Source organism: Leopardus geoffroyi, chromosome D3 (assembly GCF_018350155.1).
Source record: "Leopardus geoffroyi isolate Oge1 chromosome D3, O.geoffroyi_Oge1_pat1.0, whole genome shotgun sequence".
Taxonomy (NCBI): domain Eukaryota; kingdom Metazoa; phylum Chordata; class Mammalia; order Carnivora; family Felidae; genus Leopardus; species Leopardus geoffroyi.
In genome coordinates this window covers 2,564,038-2,584,447 of record NC_059339.1, presented here as the reverse complement: position 1 = coordinate 2,584,447, position 20,410 = coordinate 2,564,038, and the positions used below count along the sequence as shown (strand labels likewise).

Below are 20,410 nucleotides of genomic sequence, written 5' to 3'. Positions count from 1 at the left end.
GATCAGTTCCTGGGGTACCTGAATGGCTCAGTCGGTTAACCATCCACCCAACTCTTGAGCGTGGCTAAGGTCATGATCTCACGGTTCATGGGATCAAGCCTCAAGTCAGGCTCTATGCTGACAGTGCAGAGCCTACTTAGGATTCTTTCTCTCTCCATCTTTCTGCCCCTCCTTCCCCTCTCAAGATAAATAAATAAACACTTAAAAAATTTGAGAGAGAGAGACAGAGCACCAGCAGGGGAGGGGCAGAGAGAGAGAGACACAGAATCTGAAGCAGGCTCCAGGCTCTGAGCCATCAGCAGAGAGCCCGATGCAGGGCTCGAACTCACAAACCGCGAGATTGTGACCTGAGCTGAGGTCAGACACTTAAATGACTGAGCCACCGAGGCACCCCTGAACACTTTTTAACATTTTATTTAAAAAAAGAGATAAAGAACAGTTCCATCACCCAAATACCCGCCTTGGGCTTTCCTGACATGGCCAAACATCTCCCCTCACATCCCTAGCAACCACTGATCAGTTCTCCATCCCTGGGTTTTGCCTCTTCCAGAATGTCACGTAAATGGAGCCCTACTGGTATTGGAATTACACTCACACCCTCACAAGAGGCAGGGAGCAGACAATCAAAATACCACGCTGATAGCTTCCGAGCCTGCATTTTTAGGATCTGACTGCTGGCTGTGTCTAATGAACCCAGCTGCAATGTCCTACTTCTCTGGGAAAAAAACAAAAAACAACCAATATCAAACCTTTGCTCTTTGCCAATCTGAGAATCCCTTAACTTTCTGACTCAGACGTTCAATACAACAGAAATAGGCCAGCTCCATCTACAAAATGGATAGGGGACAATGAGGGCAATCTACTATGGAAAATGAATTCTGCCCCTTCTCCAAGATGACAGGTCTGTAGGGAGAAAAGGCTAACTCTAGGCATGGGTATGGGCGCCCCACCAGCCCAGCACTGACAGGACTCCTGTGCACAGACTCACAGACTGCAGCCACCCCGGAGTTTTCTCTGCTGTAACGGGTCCAGAGTGTGAAAAGCAGAATTAAAGTAAATCTTCCTCAAATCAATAGGAAAGGGCATCAGGTGATAATTTTGGAGGCAGCAGGGAATTGAAACAGGCTCTAGAAAGGGCACATTTTCTGAGCAGCACACTGGGAACCCGAGCACTCCTGCACAGATGTCCCTTCTGGCAAAGAGAACGGAAAAATCCACCTTAAATTTTTTTAAGATGGTTTTTCATGCACTTAGATTCTACTCATACAGAGAATGTCAGAAACGTCATTGTCTTCCCATAACGTGCATCTAGTTGTATCAAAGTAACCGCATTCAGGCATCTTTTCACAACAGACCACACCGCAAAAAGAGTCTCTCATCCATATAATTCTTGGTTTAAAAGGCAGTTCAAGATTGAGCCACATTTATTTTATTTTTTTAATTTATTTAATTTAAATTATTTAATTTTTTAATATTTTTTATTTTTGTAATGAAATTTATCGTCAAATTGGTTTCCACAGAACACCCAGTGCTCATCCCAACAGGTGCCCTCCTCAATGTCCATCACCCACTTTCCCCGGCCTCCCACCCCCCATCAACCCTCAGATTGTTCTCCGTTTTGAAAAGTCTCTTATGATTTGGCTCCCTCCTCCTAACTTTTTTCCCCCCTTCCCCTCTCCCATGGTCTTCTGTAAAGTTTCTCAGGATCCACATAAGAGTAAAAACATATACGGGAACCCTCTTGCACTGTTGGTGGGAATACAAACTGGTGCAGCCACTCTGGAAAACAGTGTGGAGGTTCCTCAAAAAAATTAAAAATAGATCTACCCTATGACCCAGCAATAGCACTGCTAGGAACTCACCCAAGGGATACAGGAGTGCTGATGCATAGGGGCACCTGAGCCACATTTATTGTATGTTTTCGTCCTAAACAACACCCAGAATGCGGACTTTCCCTGTAGAATGTGGTGCTTCTGTGTATTATTCCAGAACCAAGAGTGCTCTGCTATACTCTGCTAGCTCTTAGCACGGGGCTTTGGGACCCTCAACACCTCCCTCTGCTTCTTCCGTTTCCTCTCAACAGAATGTAGGAAGTGGAAAACATTACTCGTTCTCGGACCCAAATGAGATCTTCCACCAATAATGCCTAGGAAACACAGTGAGAGCAAGGTGGAGAAATCTAAATCACGGCAAGTCAAAGAAAATGGATACAAGCCTCATTGAAAATTACTGTGTAAGCCAGAAGACAAATCTGGACTTCAACTAATATTTCATTCCCTGAGAAGAAGGAAAGGTTTCCTTAGGATAATGGACATTTGGCGATGTCTGGAGACATTTCTGGACGTCACAACAGAAGAGGAAAGCACACTGCCATCTACTAGTAGGTGGTGGCCAGGGATGCTGTCCGTACCCTAAAATACCCCATCTGTCCGTCCGTTCATCCGTCTGTCCATCCATCCATCCATCCATCCATCCAATACAACACTGTCAGAGAACACCACACACACAAACACCTGCTCCAAAGAATTATCCAGTCCAAAATGTCAGTCATGCTAAGATTAGGAAACCCCCAGCCGTAAGATCAGAGTTGGGAAAAATCGAACCACAGAGTCTTGAGATGTACGGCCATGGGTAAAGGTGGTCCCAATTCAGCGTCAGCAAATCTGGGCTCCATTAACATGCAAAGAATCTCTCTGGGCCTTTGAATTTGTCATGATCTTTGGCTTTAAATGGATCAAAGCATTGAGTCAGCAGAGATCTATTGAGATCTATGCACTGTGGTTGTTGTGGATGCACCACAAAGACAAATGCCTGCTCACGTGGAGTCTGCAGAGGGAGAACACTAACACGGGCAAAGCACACTTATGGAAACAGCTGGATTTCAGGCAATGGTAACTTCTATTAAAACACAAACCAGGGGCACCTGGGTGGCTCAGTCAGCTGAGCATCAGACTTGATTTCCGCTCAGGTCATGATCTCACAATTGTGAAACATAGCCCCGCATCTGGCTCCGCATTGGGTGTCGAGCCTGTTTAAGATTCTTTCTCTCTCCCTCTCCCTATGCCCCCTATCCCACTCACATGCTCTCGCTCTCTCTCAAAAATTAAAAAAAAAACCCACAAATTAAAGGGGCTCCTGGTTGGCTCAGTCAGTAGAGCATATGCAACTCTTGGGGGTTGTAAGTTCAAGCCCCACATTGGGTGTACAGATCACTTAAAACTAAAATCTTAAAAAACACACACAAATTAAAGCAAGATGATATGGAGAAGGGTGGGATTCTACTTGAGATGCGAGAGTTAAAGAAGACTTACCAATATCTACTTGTCTATCCATCCATCCACTTACCACCCATCCATCCACCCACCTACCACCCATCCATCCATCCACCTATCATCCATCCATCCATCCACCTATCATCCATCCATCCATCCATCCACCCACCTATCTATAATCTATCCATCCATCTACCCACCTACCATCCATCCATCCATCCATCATCTATCCATTCATCCATCCACCCATCCTTCGTCTATCCATCCACCCAACCATCCACCCACCTATCTATCATCTATCCATCCATCCTATCCCATCTTTTGCACTTCACTTTTTTGCACCTAATGTTTTGCAAAACTTTCATATCATAATAGCTATATAGTATTCCGTGAAATAACATTATGTGGCTGTAAAATAACCAACGCCTTTAATGAACACTTAGCAATTGTAGTCATTGCTCTCTTCTCTTCCGACACTGAATGGTGCTCCATGTTTCTGTGGAGAAGTCTAATGCCAGCCTGAATTTCTTCCCCTCGTGACAGAGACTTGCTTTTTCTTGACAAAATATTTTAAAATTTGGCATGTATCACACACGCGTGCATGCACACACTTAAGTATATATAAAGCACTGGTGGAAACACACACACACACACACACACACAGTTTAAAAAGCATATCATGCATGGACATTTTAGAAGACAGTAAGCAAGCCGTGTACAATAAGCAGCACAATGAAGAATGTCTTTGGAACCTCCTGTATGTTCCTCCCCATAAAATCCTCATCTTCCCCACTGACACCTACTATTCTGAATCTGGTATTCATTCCCCTGTTCTTTTACATTTGCGCCTAAATGAATGCATATATCCATCATCCATGAGCCGTTTGTTGTTAACTCGATGCCTACGTCGCATCTTCACAGAAACGTACTTTTCTGCGACTTTCAATTCCGTTCCATAGTAGAGATCAGGGGTTGCTCACACTGATGTATCTCGCTGTAATGGAACAGTCTTCATGAATGCGTGGGATCCCACTGCAGGAATGTGTCCCAATCTGTTTACCCATTATCCTGGCAATGGTCACTTGGGGTCTGCCATTAATGACAGCATGGCTGTGGATATTGCTGGGGGCCTTCTCGCAGACAAGTGCGAGAATTTCTCTAGGTTCTATACCTCAGAAGTGGAAACTTGGTGTCACGGTCTATGCTTCTGTCTCCTATTATGGGGTAACTCCAAACCACTTTCTTGTTCTTCAATTGACATCCAAGTTAGTTACCATAGAGTGCAAACGTGATTTCAGGCATAGAATCCAGTGACTCATCCCAACAAGTGTCCTCCTTAAAGTCCCTTGCCCATTCAGCCCATCCCCCCACCCACAACCCCTCCAGCAACCCTCTGGTGTTTTCCTCCGACAGCAAGAGATGAGGCTTTTCCAACAACTCTGGAGAGGAGGAGGCTGCCTGACTCTTGGCAACCGGGTGGTTATAAAATTGAAATGCATTTTGGCTTTAATTTGTTTTTCCCTAATTTCTGGTGAGATGTTGTATTTTTTCTTAAATTTATTGCTGCTTTGTGTTTTCTCTTCCGAGAGAGTCCCTAACCCATTTTTCTATTTGTTTATTTGCTTTTAATTGTTGAATTCTAGGCATTCTTTATACATTATGCATCCTAATTCTTTGTCGGTCTGATGTGTTACAAACACCTTCCCCAAGTTTATGGTTTGCTTTTTGATTTTAAAAAACTACTTATGTTTCACACGTAGTCAAAAGTATCGCTGTCCCCTTGGTGGTCACTGTTCCGGTATCTTGTTGAAGAAATCTTTTCCCCGCAGAGCTTATAAAGACTTCTTTACTATTTTCTTCTACATTGATTTCCTTTATTTTCCCCTCTGGATACTTAATTGATCCGCAATTGATGTGTATAAATGGCATGAAATAGAGATCGGGTTCCTTTCTTTCTCATTTGGATAATGCCCCAGTGCCATTTTTGAAAAATATATCCCTTCTCACAGATCTATAATGGTAGTTCTGTCACACGAAGTCTCATATTTGCGTGGTTATGGACTTTCAGCGACCTATCTGCATTTGTCTTCTCCTTAGTGTTTTACCCATCCTTGGCCTTCTGGTCTTCATACAGATTAAAATTCAACCTGTCAAGCTCCTTGAAGGATATCCCAGCTGGTATTTTTATTAGAATTGCAGTGCCTCTACGTAGTCTTTTGGGGAGAACGGACACTTTCACGACACTCCGTCTTTCTGTCTCTGAACACAGCACACCCACGTCTTTAAGTTCTTAGGAATATTTATTCTGCCTGAACGATTAGCTATTTCATTATGATTGAAATTTCATAATTAGGTGATACTTTGGTATTGATTTTTTTAACTTTTTTTTTCTGCAGTATTCCTTAGTTGTAATTTCCGTTTTATGCTGTTTGGGGCCGCAATTCACACATTAGCTCTCTCGTCTACCTTACTGCCTCTATCTTTGTTTTCTTTGCATATCTGAATTCTTGATATATTAAGTTCATGTTCTTTTTTTAAAAACTCCCGAGCCATTTAAGCACTCACAGAGAAGTCTCTCTGTTTTTTCTCTTGGTTTACATTTTCTTCCAAAATAAATTCGTCCTCTCTCTTATGTTTGGCCTTCTTCCCTTCCTTCCCCGTCCCTTCCTTCCTTCCTCCTTCCTGCCTGCCTGCAACGTATTTACAGAATGTCCTGCCATCTTTGTTTTAAGCGGGTCTGTGTCCAACCTGGACAACTCTGACCCAGACCCAGGCCTTCCATCAGCGCTGACGTGCTGTGGATGAATTTCACTTGGCATGCTTTATCTTTCAAAATGTGTTATCAACACCCGAGCTTTCAACAGCCTGGGGTCAGGGAGAGAGGAAGAGAGTGTAGTCAGGGCTTGACAGAGGGAGCCCTGTCCTCCCTGTATGCAGCTGTTTCCAAATACTCCGTGCCTGAGTTCACTCAACCCCGTGTGCACATCTTCCGCGCGCTTGGATAACCCTGGGCTTCAGGTGCGTACTCCAGTTCACCTCTGCCTCTTGGACCCTTGCCCAACACAAGAAAGGGAAAAAAATACAAGCACTGATTTTTCACCTACACACAAGGAAGTTCACAGACTGGAGACAAATATATTATCTTGCCCCGGCGTGTTCTCTCTCTGCTGCCTGTAGGTCTTTCGAAGTTTGTATCTTATTTATTACATTTTCTGTGTGGCTAAATTCATTTCTTCCCTGCCTGAGACCTTCGGGCCTGTGCTCCCAGCTGAGACCGACACAGATGAGAACCCCCGATGACTGTCTTCTGCTTCTGGAACAAGGTGGAGTCCATCAGATGAGATATTCTGTTTCCATAAAAGGTATCTTCTCAATGGGGCGCCTGGGTGGCTCAGGTGGTTAGGCGTCCGACTTCAGCTCAGGTCATGATCTCACGGTTTGTGGGTTCGAGCCCCACGTCGGGCTCTGTGCTGACGGCTCAGAGCCCGGAACCTGCTTTGGATTCTGTCTCCTTCTCTCTCTGCTCCTCCCCCGCTCACGTTCTGTCTCTCTCAGTCTCTCAAAAATAAATAAACATTGAAAAAATTTTTTAAAAAGATGTCTCCTCAAAGTGCTACCCCCACGTCAGGGATAGGATCCCATAGCAGACAACCGACCAGAGCACTTTCATACACAGCAGTGGTAAGGGGTGCAGAACTTGCCAGAAGACCAGCCAGACAACGGTGGCGCGACCTGGATGTCCACACCTGTGGGACGCTGCTAGCTATCCTGGGTCGGGAGGACACAGCACAGAGCTGGGGCCGCGAGGGGCCAATGGCAAGGTCTCCCTGTAGGAATTGGAGCCAGGGCACGGCTGCCCCACGGAGGGGCGTTCACGCCTGAGCCAGGACCACGGAGCGAGCCAGAAGACGATTACGCAGACTTCGTCTTCCCACACGCAAGATTCCTGCCAACGGGTCCCCTCGGCCACGTGCACTCAGAAGCCCGACGCGGTCCGTGTAGGGCGTGTGGGGAACGCAGGTTCTAAGGCGGACCCAGCGGAGCAAGAGAAGGCGGGAAGGAGCTGAAAAGCAAGTGACCTCAGGCACCTGCTCTGCTCCGTCCTCGGTGAGTGTGTCACGACCGCTGCTCGACAAAGTACAACACGGTCTTCCTACACACGCCAACCTCACGTACCAGAAGTGGGAGCAGGGCTCTGCAGGGAGGTCGAAGCGTTCCCCCTGGAACTTGCTGAGGTCACCGGCTGAGATCGCTGCCTGGTCTACAGCATCCCAGAGAGTTTCTTTCCCTCGTGCGTCTGGGGCCTCGACGGGATGGCGAGAAGCCCGGGCCCTCCTGGTCCCTCCCTGTCCGTGCAGACGAGCTGGCCTTCTTATGTGGCAGCTCAGGCTTCAAGAACAAGTGGTCCTGGAGACCCTGGGGGAAGGTCAGAGCTTGCTGCGGGCTAGCCTCGGACCCCCAGATCCTCGCGACTGCCCTGTTCTACTGGGAAAGCGGTGCGCTGAGGTCGGGGCAAGGTCGGGGGGACCGGAGCCTGCCTCCCCATGGGAAGAACGTCGGAGATGCACAGCCATGCTGAGCCATGACCCTGTGGTCTCCCCTCGCAGAGGCTCGTGGGAGGGGGACACACACGCTGTGGGTGGATGCACGGGGGCCGATTTCTGGAAACTGCTGTCTCACTCTTTGGCTCACCCCACCACCAGTCCTTTCTGTGTCTGTTGATGCTGGTATTACTTCTGCTGAAGTACTTTTTCATCCACTGACTTTTTATACCTTCAGATTTGGGAGGAGGGAGGCTGACGTCTGGCTTCACTCTACCTTCTCATTCTAGAATATGCTGAGTTAGTGGCTTCCCTCAGTCACCCGGGGAAATGCCTTGCATGCAGCTTTAAGCACGCATGGCTTTTATTATCCTTTCCGGTTAAGGCAGACGCAACGTGAACCTCGTGTTAACTCCGCCCTTTGCAGAGTAAATGACAATGTTGTTTGGGACTCCGGGCCACGTCTGTACTTCAGCCGGTCCCTGACACACTTCCCAGTGGACGGGCTACTTACTAAATGCCCAATCCGATGCCACACGATGCGCTCAAGGTTCCCTGTGGTCTTTGACTTACACCCCACGACACCAGAAACTGAGGCTCTGGGAGCTTCGATGGCCTTCCCAGGGCACAAAGTCAGGGACAATGCCAGGTGCCTGGGGCCCCGGACAACACACCCTGTGCCCTCCTCCCAGACCCCATGTGGTCTCCAGCAGGTGAACTCGGCCCTTGGATTTGAAAGTTCTGTTCCGCATCATAGCTACCACATGTGACACGCTGGGACAGGGCCACCGCAATCCATTACCGTCCCTCAGAGCCGCTGAACTCGCCGTGACCGGGGGTCCCACCGGAGTGGCTGATGCTGGACACACCTTCGCCGGTCTCCTCTGGAAAGCACTGGCCTGCGTGGGCACCTGCTCCCCGCAGCTCGATCCCTCGGGGACGGGCCCCGTCCGGGTGATCTGCTCGCTGTTGAGTCCCCAGCGCCAGGCTTCCCACTGGACAAACAGTTGGGAAACAGCGAGAACACCTCCGGGAACTCGTTCTCTTAAGTGACGTAGAGGCTGAGCCTGCCCCCCCCCCCCCACCCTGCACTTGCGAAGACGAATTTTCTAGCAGATGCTCTGGGGTGTGTGACAGCAGGGGTGTGTTCGCAGGACGTTAAGTCGACGTGTTAAGCTCCAGGGACTCTGGCAAGTTGTGTGACCCTCTGTGCTTCCGTTTCCCCTTCTGGAAAGGCGGGTAATAACTGTGGCCAATTCATAAGGCTCTTTCGAGGATTAAATGTGTAAAAACCATGTGAATCACTCTAAGCAGGGTCTGACACGGATAACAAGTGTTGGCTAGTATTATTTTTAAACATTTAAGTTTTTTTAATGTTTACTTCATTTTTGAGAGAGAGAGAGAGAGAAACGGAGTGTGAGTGGAGGAAGGGCAGAGAGAGAGGGAGACACAGAATCGGAAGCAGGCTCCGGGCTCTGAGCTGTCAGCACAGAGCCTGATGCAGGGTTCGAACTCACGAACCGTGAGAGCATGACCTGAGCCGAAGTCGGACACTCAACTGACTGAGCCATCCAGGCGCCCCGGCTACTCTTATCACCATGGTTCCTACTGTTGCCGTGTTCCGGGGTCTCACGTGGCTCCCGGGCCCCGCACGTCCCCGCTGGCTTCCTCAGAGGAGCCTGGAAGCGATACCCACACAGACGGAATCTGAATGTGCAGGAGGAGGACTGAAGACGCTCCCTCCAAAGCTGCTGACCAAAGACCACCTGAGACAGGGACATCTCCATGGAGACCTTCATGCGCAGATGACATTTAGGACCAAAACCCATGTCTGACTTCTCCTAGCCCAGGCATGGGGTGCCCCTCCACAAACGCAGCCCTGTGCCCAGAGGTTGGGGGGGGGCATTCAGAATGAGCCAGCCTGAGCCTGCTCACCCAGATCTGGGGACTGAAATCCACCCCCGCCCAGCCCCGGGCCATCAGGGCGTTCCAGAGGGTGCCGGCACCAGGACCCTTTCCCTCCCACTGCTCTCAGTCTGGTTGACAAGGGGACCATGGGTGGCCCCATAACGCAGGTGAGATGATGCCGAGGTACTTCTAGGGACATGGAGGTCAGCCCAAAGTGACAGAGGCCAAACATGAGTGGCCGGGAGTCTGCAGAGTCAGACAAGACCACAGAGCACCCTGTTCAAGACAAGGTCTGTGTGTCCGTCCCGAAAATAACAGCAAGGATTACAGCATTTAAACCCAAAAGGCTGACCATCCTAAGAAATCCCTTTTGTAGGAATTCCGGCCGGATCGGCCCTCTAGTGGAAGGACGGACAGCAGTTTCCAAGGCCGTACCCGCACATTCTGCCAAAACCACATCCACACGTCGGTCCACCCGTCCCCAAGAGAACCTTCCAGAACCATGAGGAAGACGGGAACCGTCACGTCTACTCAGGTCCGCTCATTCTGTCTCCTCTCCCACATCCCTGGACGCGGTGTCAAGAGGCAGACACTGGAGGGGAGTATGGACACCCTCTTTCCTGTGCCCCCCCCAGCCCCCAGCCGGGTGCCCTGGTGCCCAGAGCAAGACAGGAGCGTGTGGAATGCTTCCCTGGGCTTCGCGGCTTTCCCCCTTGTGGCTGTTTCCCCGGTCAACGGGAAGAGGAAGTCCATGCCTGTGGCTGACTTTCGCTGACCTTGACCTCACGTGCTTCCAGTGCAAGCAGCGAACGGTTTCTGCCTCATGGAGCAGACGTTCTAGTGGAAGAAAGAAGGTACATTGCGTGCGGCTTAAAAGATTCCCAAGGACAACATGAGCTCACGGAATGTCGCCTTCACTCTAAACTCTGAAACTCCCTGGGGGTAAGAGGCGAGCTCCCTCTGTAGATGTTTCCTTTTGTCCCCAAGGACCAGAATCTCACTCAATGGTCTTTAACTTGCTGGGGTGCCTTCTCCCACAGGGGACGCGTGGCAGTATCCGGGCACACTGTGGGGGTGTCACTACTGGGGTTTCTGTGCTACGGCATCTCGTGGGTGCAGGCCGGAGAGGCCGCAGGACACAGGCTGAACCCCCACCCCCAATAAAATACTACCCGATCCGAATGCCAGCAGCGCGAGGCTGAGAAACCTAGCCCGCTCTACTGGCTTATCACCCAAACTGTAGAATCAATACCCAGACGCCCTTACGGAAACAAACCCATCACCCCTGCAGAACTCCGAGGGACTCAGGCAGGTATGACGGCTTCAAGGAGGTGCAGTAATTGCGTACCTCACTCTAATTGTGAGCGTCCCTCCAAAGCAGGCAGCGCCGGGAGCAGGGGGACAGGGACGAGGAAGGGGGCAGCCTCCCGGTAGAGGGGTGAGGGAGACACGCCCCCAGCCGCTGGCAAGGGTACCGTCGGCCAGGGTGGGTCAGCCTGGTAGGACGCATCCCTGATGCAGTGTGGTGACCGCGGTTCTCCACCTCCATGGTTTCAACCCCATGCCCCTCACAAGGTCTCGCCTTGAGAAAACCAGCAGACAACCACCCCTCCCCTGGAGGCACATTCTTCACATCTCCCTACAGTCAAGTCTCAAAACTGCCAGGGTCATCAAAAACTATGTGTGAGTGAGGCACCTGGGTGGCTCAGTCGGTTGAGCATCCGACTTGGGCTCAGGTCACGATCTCACGGTCTGTGAGTTCGAGCCCCGCGTCGGGCTCTGTGCTGACAGCTCGGAGCCTGGAGCCTGCTTCGGAGTCTGCGTCTCCCTCTCTCTGCCCCTCCCCTGCTTGTGCTCTGTCTCTGTCTCTTAATAATAAATAAACGTTAAAAAAAATTAAAAAACAACGGGTAAGAAACGGTCACAGTCAGGGAATCTCAGGAGACCCAATGACCACACGTACATGACATCATGGACAGGCTCCTGGAACAGAAAGAGGGCAACGATTAAGGGAATATGAATGAAGTGTGGCTCATTAATTGTGACAAATGTAGCATACTAACGTACGATGTTAACAACACGGGAAACCAGCCGGGAGACTGTCCTACATGGACTTCACAACCTTCCCGTATGTCGACATCTATTCTAAAGCCAAAAGCTTCTTTAAAACAGACGGAACGCCCTCCTTTCTCTGTCCCCCTCTCACCCGCTGTCCACCCCACATGAGGCCGTTAATGCCCACTAGCGTCCCAGCCACGGGTGTCAGGGACCTCGCTGGGGTTTGGGGAGGCCCAGCACGCACCCCCTTTCCGAGGGCACCCCAGGTTCCCCATGAGGGAAACACCTCCTCCCGCGGCAGGCGCTCTTAGTGACAGGCAGGGAATGGCCGGAACCTATGTCTCATTATGGGAGCCACACCGGGCCCCTGTGTCACCCCGGGCACAGGCAGCAAGTAGACATGAGAGCCAGCGGGAGCCTCCACAGAGTCTGTGCACCTGTTGTGAGCACGACAAGGACAGATGAAGGGGTTCACGCTGGCGGGTGGGAAGACGTGCTGGGGGTAGGCTGTTCCGTCCACCTCTTCTCAGACGCGACGCCCGGTGCCCCTTCTCTTATTAATTCTTGAGACCCATGATATACATCCGGCAAGCCCTTTATTTATGTATTTTTCTTAAATGAGCCAGATGGAGATTTATGGTCTGCAGCTAAGACTATCACTGGCTACGGCAAGGGCCTATTTTACCTGGAACAGAGTAAGACGAGGGCCCTCTTCTAGGTCAGGGCAGGTTCAAAGGCTGCATCCTTCAAGTGAATTGAGCTCAGGGCCAGTCTCGAGCCACCACATTATTCTCCAACAACCTCAGGATCTGGCACAGAGGGCTTTTCAAGCCACCACGAAGCCCTTTCGAGCCTTACCCATCCCAGGCCCCCTTTCTCCCCTCATCAAATATTCTTATGTTGTTCTCTCACGGCCGCCTTCACAACCCTCATCTTTGCAAGAACACCTCCTTGGTAATAATGTCTGATTCGGAGACGACCTCGCGTCTGACCACTGTGCCAGACACGACGTATGTCACACGCTCTTGAGCGTTTAGCGAGGGACACGGCAGAGACCTCAGTAAACTGCCTGCGTTCGTTCGTAATCAATGATGTGTTCATTCACTCATTCATTCAACCAACTTAAGAGTATCTCTGACTTTGACAAAAGCCCCCGTTCATCTGAGTTTTGTGCCACTGTTCTGGACCTTTCCACCTGCACTTCCCGGAGTGGTCAGGAACCAAGCTCACGTTATGCAAATACTTGCCTCTAGCCCCACGTTCAGATCTGATGACCCGGACCCCTTTCCAACTGACGTCCTGGGGGGAAAGGAACGGAAGAATAGATAGGGGGCATGTGACAGAGAGCCCACATTCTCTTCTTCCTCCAGACACATAATCAGGTGATTAGAGACCTCGGATGCTTCTGAAATGGGCCCTCTGTGGGGGGAGAGACGGGACAGAACAGGAGGCAAGAACACAAAGAAAGAACCCAACTGCCATGGGACACTTCAGTTGTCTCCTTGAAGGGAAACATTTCCTGAAATTAAAAGGGATCCTTAGATGTCTAAGGAATGAAAGCATTTATTTGTTTTTCCTCTTTTCTGGAGCTCTGCCCGGGAGAGCAGGAGCTACGAGGGAGAAGAGAATTCCTAAGATGACGAGAGCCCCACCCAGTTTTCGTCTTCTCAACACTTAACACACACACCCGGGCATTAACACACGCACGTATACATATGCACGCATATGCACACACGCATGCAGACATATGCATACACCCCTGTGCAAACACACCTACACACAAGTACACGTGTGCACACATATCCACACACACCTGCCCACATGCACACACACCTGCACACACATATACACACACCTGCCTGCATATACACCTTCACACACGTACACATATGCACACATATTCACACACCTGCCTACACACACATGCAGATATGCACACTCCTGCACACACACGTACATATATGCATACACCTGCTCACACACATCTGCACACACCTACACATATGAACCCATCTGCACACACCCACCTGCGCACACACGTACACACATGCACACATACCTGCACACACATGCACACCCACCTGCACACACACACGTGCACACACACACAACTAAGGTTTTAAACCACCCTTCCTGATGACTTGCAGGACACAACTGGATTCCTGCCCTGTGTGTTAGCCCTGGTGCCACACTCAGGTCACAGGCTCAGAACAAGCAGGGGAGGTGGCAGAAGGCAGTGAACCACTCTCGGCAAAGAGCTCAAGGGGCAGCAGCTGCATGGGCTGGAGGGCCCCCTCCTGCTGGTGGCACTGAATTTGGTCCCCTTCCCACTCTGGCCATCCTTCAGTGGCCATGGATGTCCTGCTGACACCTGACCTGTATACCATAAGCCCACCCCTGACCGCGTGAGCATGTCCTCACGGAGCATCTAGAAACGGAAGTCACAAATGCAGACAAGAGCCCCCGAGGACACGCGGCTGGATCCTGCAGGGTCATTTATAGCAGGTGGCCAGCCAGACGGAGCAGACCCGCCCTCACTCTGAATATTTGGAGGCTACGCTAAATTAGTGTCAAACTGACTTCATTAAAAAAGACACACGGTCTTACTACTTTCTAATGATGAGAAATCAGACTGAACGCTAACAGCACGACCAGATTCAGGATCACCTCCAGCCGTTACCACCAACCCCAATGACTCACCAGTAACGACAGCGTGTGAAGGATGCAGCAAACACATTATCAGTGCTTTCCAAGGGGCACAAGGTGTGCCCCTCACCAGGTTCAACACACATATATGAACATTTAGTTCACAATGATCGTAACTGAAAAACTAAACTTTTCTACCAATTTCTAACCAGGGACTCTGAACAAACACACCTCTGCTCCACACCCCAAGTGCTCAAATCTTTACCTTCTAAGTGGCCACACCGGAGTGTTTCAAATGTGTCTGTTTCGGATTTTGCAAAGATGTGGACTCCTCGGATTATGTGGCCCAGCAATGCCAATTTCCACTGGCTTTGTTACCACTCGCCAATGACCGAGCGGCCCTCAGGACTCTGATGACCATGCACAGTGTGCGGTAGGCGGTCACCAGCTACAAAGCTTTCTGTGAAGTGTAATACTCCATATGCACTGCGTCCCCCAAAAAGCTGGATGTGGACATCATCTCCTGGAGAGTCGAGGCTTCAAGAGATTTGGGGTTTTCACCCTGGGTTCGGGAAATCAACAATCAGCACTTGGCAAACCTACCGGACGGCAGAGGGTCCAAAACCACCCAAGAACAAAGCTCCCCTTATTCCAAACCTTTGCCTTCTCTCAACAGAACAGCTCTCGACATCAACAGCCACCTCCACAAAGAACATTATAGAAGACCGTATGTGGAGAGGCAGAGAACAGAGCCAGCAGACCTGTGACCAGCTGCATCCAGGTCTGATTCCAGAGGACGGAGGGAGAGCTAATGAGGCCTCAGCCCCGCAGATGTGTCTACGTGACCTAAATCCCTGTGGTCAATCCCCAGCTGTGCCGCCAGCCCACGCCAAAGGTTTGACCTGCCAGAATCAGCTGCGTTCAACCGTGAGATTAATGTTGTGCATTAGTTTCTGTTCCTTTGGTCAAGATTAAGAGGTCGTAAATCAACAAAGCTTAAATGTGCACCGTATAAGCAAAAGAATGAATCCTTTCTGAAACTCACCCACCCCTTCACAAAGCCAAAGAGAAAGGGGAAAAAGAAAACAAAGAAAAAGCAGGTATTAAGCCCACGTGGAGAAGGACGAGAGAAGAGGACCATCACCGTGTGAACTGTAAAAACCACACAGACGCTGGGTCTCACGCACGCTAACAGCCCCTTTTCAGGGATCATGACAAATGTCATTACGTAGCACGTGAGACCGCGTCACTGCGTTCGCTAACAACGTCAGGGCACTTTGAGTGACCCGATCAGTCACGCCCAGATAGCTGTATACTGAAGTCTGTCTCGTGTTTAAAACAAACAAAAACCGATCTAATGAAAATCCAATCAAGCCAAGGCCAGTAGCTTCTGTGACATATTACATCCCAAAGAGAAAACTAACCCGGTCTTTCCCCCCAAAGTACCCAGTCCTCCGTTTAAATGTCTTCTTGTCTTTGGTACGCTCTTAAGTAAGTAACACTCTCAACAAATTCTACTATATATTCTTCACACGTTATATACTCTTTTATATTTCGACCACTGCGTTCTATTTCCAGAGAGAAACAAAGTGAGGCTGGTACCGTATCACACTGAGAGCTCACGGGCTCGGAACAGACTTGAGTTGGCAAAACCCTATCGTCTCTCCTTCCGACAACCGTCGCGATCCCATTCGCCGACTCGTTTCAACTGCGAGCACCGGGTTCCCCGATGCTCCAAGGGCCCCGAGGGACCTCGCCAGCATTCCTACAACTTCCGAGGAGACCCCACCCTCAGGCAAAGGCGCACATCAGCGTCCCGCGGGCTGCCCTGGGAGGGCCCGGACCATCCTGTAATGAAAATGTCTTCACCACCAAATTGCCTACCGGGAAAGGACAGCCCGTTCTATTTTCCCGGAAAAGGGGGTTCATAAAACTTGGGAGGCAGTAACTCAGCGCTCGGGGTCAACGAGTGGGTCTCTGGAGGCACCGTGTGGCCTCAGAGGCACATGGACAGGTGCGCACGGACAGGTGCCGCCGGGGAACTCACCTCAGCGTGAAGCGATCGGCGCTGCAGTTTCGGGACACGGCCACAGGGAAGGTGAGCACTTCGCCCTGCCTCGCCGTGCGGGCCGAGTACCGGATGGCCACGTTGCTGTCCAGACGCAGCTCCCTCAGGGCGGGCCTGCTGCCCGTCTGGTAGAGGAAGACGCTCCCGATCCTCTGCAGGCGGGGCACGGCCTCCTCCGGCCCGTCCCTCCCCGGCCGGATGGAGTTGCCCTTCCTGGCGTCCCCGCCGCCGGCACAGTCCCCGCGCCCGTCCCCCGGCTGCACGGCATAGTAGAGCTCCACGGGGCTCCCCTCGGGCGGCCCCGGCGCCTTCTTCCTCCCGGCCAGCACGGTGGGGGGCCCGAACCAGCCGGCCAGCAGCTCCAGCTCGGCCACGCACAGCCCCAGGGCCCCCTGCAGCCGGCAGCCGGCCCGCACCTCCCGGGTCTCCCGGAAGGCGAACACCCGCAGGCAGGGCAGCCTCTCGCCCGGGCTCCGCGCCGCCCAGTCCCGGCCCAGCAGATGGAAAAGCACCTGCACCTTGGGGCGGCTCAGGTACACCTTGTCCCGCACGATGTGCGCCCTCAGCTTCCAGTTGAGGGAAAACTTGCTGGTGAAGCCGAAGGGGCTGGAGGGCAGCATTAGGTCCTGGGGCACCACCTGCTCGATGGAGAAGGGCCCGTAGCTGGCGTTCAGGACGGGCAGCCGCTTGGATTTGTAAATCAGGAAGGATTCCACGCGGGACTGCAGGCTGGAGTTTCTCATGATGTCCTGGTTGGCCTCCTTCAGGAAGAAGGACACGTCGGTGTTCTTGACGTGGTAGGTCACGGGCAGGTAGGTGGGCAGCAGGGAGAACCTCTGGATGCTCTCCAGGACCCCGCGGCACTCGGTCACTGCGGGAGGGAATCGGGGCAGAGGCGTCAGAAACCCGGGGCGGCATCTCCGCGTCCCTTTGGTACAGATCACCCCCTTTGTCCCAACCACCCAACTCTTCACCCAAACCTTCTAAATCACCCACTCACTTGGTACGAAGTATGTCGCTCTTATTTTTTTAGTATTTTTAAAGTTTACTTACTTACTTGTTTTGAGAGAGAGAGCGAGCAGGGGAGGAACAGAGAGAGAGGGAGACACAGAATCCCAAGCGGGCTCCGCACTGTCAGCTTGAAGCCCGATGAGGAGCTCGAACTCACGAACCTGTGAGATCATGACCTGAGCTGAAACCAAGAGCCGGACGCTTAACTGGCTGAGCCGCCCAGGCGCCCCGTTAAGTATGCTGTTTTTAAAATGGGGTTGTGCCTAAAACTCACTCTCTTTTTGCTCAAAGGAGAGGGCATCCGGCATCGGGAAAGTCTTAAGAGTGTGCAAGCACCAGAAAGAGGAGGCTGGTCTCGTTAGCTCCATCGGACAGATGGACGCTAGGTGGAGAACTCACTTCCTCAGCGCGGGGACTGAGGCTGCGTCCACCTCCCGCCCATGACACACGTAAGGACACGCCGGCCACTGGGAAATGACAAGGGACTCGGGGCAAAGGGAAACTAAAACGGGCCACGACTATCACGCGGACGTCACACACACCCCTCGGGGTTATGCTGAGAAAGGAAAAGCCCAGAAGGATCTTCTGGGAGCAGTTACAGGAGAGGACCTGACCACGGCACGGCAGACCCGCGTGTCCCGAGGCAACCGGCCCCTCGCATCACAGCTGCACCCCCCCCCCCGAAAGCCATCTTGATACTAACGCACAAAAGGTATTCTTTTCTTCCCTCGCTGAACATAGCCCTCCGTCAGGGAGCGGGAGCAAAAACCCAAGCTGTTTTTACAGTACGCCTTATTTTCTGTAAGAAAAACACAGACGCAGAAACTGCACAATGCAAGAACCAATTTAACGGCTTTTAGAAATGGAAATTATTGGCCTTGGGAACACTGACTTTCCAGGCAAAGTTCCACAAGTCACACAAAGCCCTTCTCATTAGTAGCCATGTAATTATCTCTGGTTATTCCGCGATAAAAGCTACTTGAGCCCTGACACTCATTGTGCCAACCTGCTTCAAAGGCCCGCGTGAACACCTGTTCCCGCACACGACGCCTCCCCGAGTCTGGACCCCTCTCAGCAACTGTCTGCGAGCAGAAGACAAAGCAAAGGACTCAGAGGAAGGGGTCCTGCGCTCGGCTCTGCCGTATGTGTGGGAGGTGACAGGCGCTGAACCTCTCGGCTCCTCGGGGGGCCGGTCTGCAGAGTGAGGGCCCCGATCAGGGCACCGAAGAACCGTCCAACCACAGCACTGCCGGGAGCTAAGCTACACTCACTCCACTTCTGGACGCGAAGCCGGTTCGCGACGGACGTTCGTCCCGAGCGTGGCGACAGTCGCGAGTGAAGAACTCTCTCAGTCCCACGGCTTTGTCAACCCCAGGCCAGGCGGAGTCCCAATCAAGCAACAGGGTTTGTGTGGTGCTGACCCAGTGGAAGCAGCTGAAAAGTGAGCAGCTGTGACTGACCGGGACAGCGACGTCATACGGTTCAACCTAATAAGGAGGACTTTCTGTTCCCCAAAATCAGAATATCAGAGGTAGAACCAGAGTCTTTCATTCCTTAACAGGATTGAATTTTTTAAACTTTGTGGACATCACTCGGGAGTCATGTTTCCTATCCTCCTGTATTTTCCCACGTGAGTTTCAGTGAAACCAGAGAACGCGGACTGGATCTGCCGCTAATGTTCTGGACTGAACGCTTTGTCCCCTCACTGGCGCCCCGTCCCCACCCTCTGCTGCGCTCCCGCCACGCTCAAAGTCACTTCTCTGGAATGCTTCCCCGGACTGCATGATTCTGGGCCACGAGCCCCATCCACATCCCGCACGCCCCCACGCAGGGTGGGAGGGTGCCCAGAAAATTTCGGGTACCCGATAAATATTTGATGAATGTGTGAGTGGTTGGGCCGACAAATGAATTATGCCGTTAATATTACAAAGAGCGGATTATACATTCACGGCGGGATTTTAGCTGCTGTCTTCCGTCCGTCATCTCTTTATAAGTGGAATCCTCGATCCCATTACAGGCTCCATGAAACACTAGTGATGTGGGGCCAAGGAAGACAAGCTTCTCCAGGCAATGAGATCTCTGAAGGACCTACATCAATGACACAGTGTCTCCTGATTCTTTTTTTTTTAAATGTTTCTATATTTATTTTTGAGACAGAGAGAGACAGAGCATGAGCAGGGGAGGGGCAGAGAGAGGGAGAGACACAGAATCTGAAGCAGGCTCCAGGCTCTGAGCTGTCAGCACAGAGCCCGACGCAGGGCTCGAACTCACGGACCGTGAGATCATGACCTGAGCCGAAGTGGGAGGCTTAACCGACTGAGCCACCCAGGCGCCCGTCTCCTGATTCTTAAAAAGACCCCTGGGCACTCGACAGAACAACTGCCTTGAGCCGTCCACACCAGCTTCTCATTCCTTCCAGAAACTGCCAAAACCAAACCACCAAGTTACAGAAAGTTAAACATCCATGGTAGACACCAAAACTGTGTGCACGTTCCTGTTGAACCCCTGACCCCCACTCCTCGAGGACACCAGACTTAATTGTGCAACTGATTACATATTCCAAGGGCAATGACTACGGGTCCTCCGACTTTATTTGGGAAAGCAATAAGGGGAGGTCACAGCAAACATTGTTGAGAGGGAAGTAATTTCTAAGCTTTCTTCCGCAGGTGGCTTACTTGTCTTTTTGCCTGGTATCTGACCTGCATGTTTATTGCTTAAAAGCGCTCCGAGTTGACCTAAAGCTAGTGTTATTTCTTTGTCCTTCCTTTTTTCTTTTTCTTCCTTTCTTTTTTTCTTTTCTTTCTTTCGTTCATTCTTTCTTTCTTTCTTTCTTTCTTTCTTTCTTCTTCCTTTCTTCCTTTCTTTCTTCCTTTCTTTCTTTCTTTCTTCTTCCTTTCTTCCTTTCT

General features: G+C 51.2%; 1 protein-coding gene across 3 annotated transcripts in view; it reads right to left on the bottom strand.

Annotated features, from left to right (window-relative positions):
- Nucleotides 1–20,410, bottom strand: part of TMEM132D (transmembrane protein 132D) — a 564,604-nt gene that overhangs the window by 395,299 nt on the left and 148,895 nt on the right. For all 3 annotated transcript variants that reach the window (XM_045459606.1, XM_045459608.1, XM_045459605.1), the window contains exon 2: nucleotides 16,473–17,364. In XM_045459606.1, coding sequence (XP_045315562.1) covers nucleotides 16,473–17,364 — 892 coding nt within the window. The remainder of the gene's footprint in view (nucleotides 1–16,472; nucleotides 17,365–20,410) is intronic.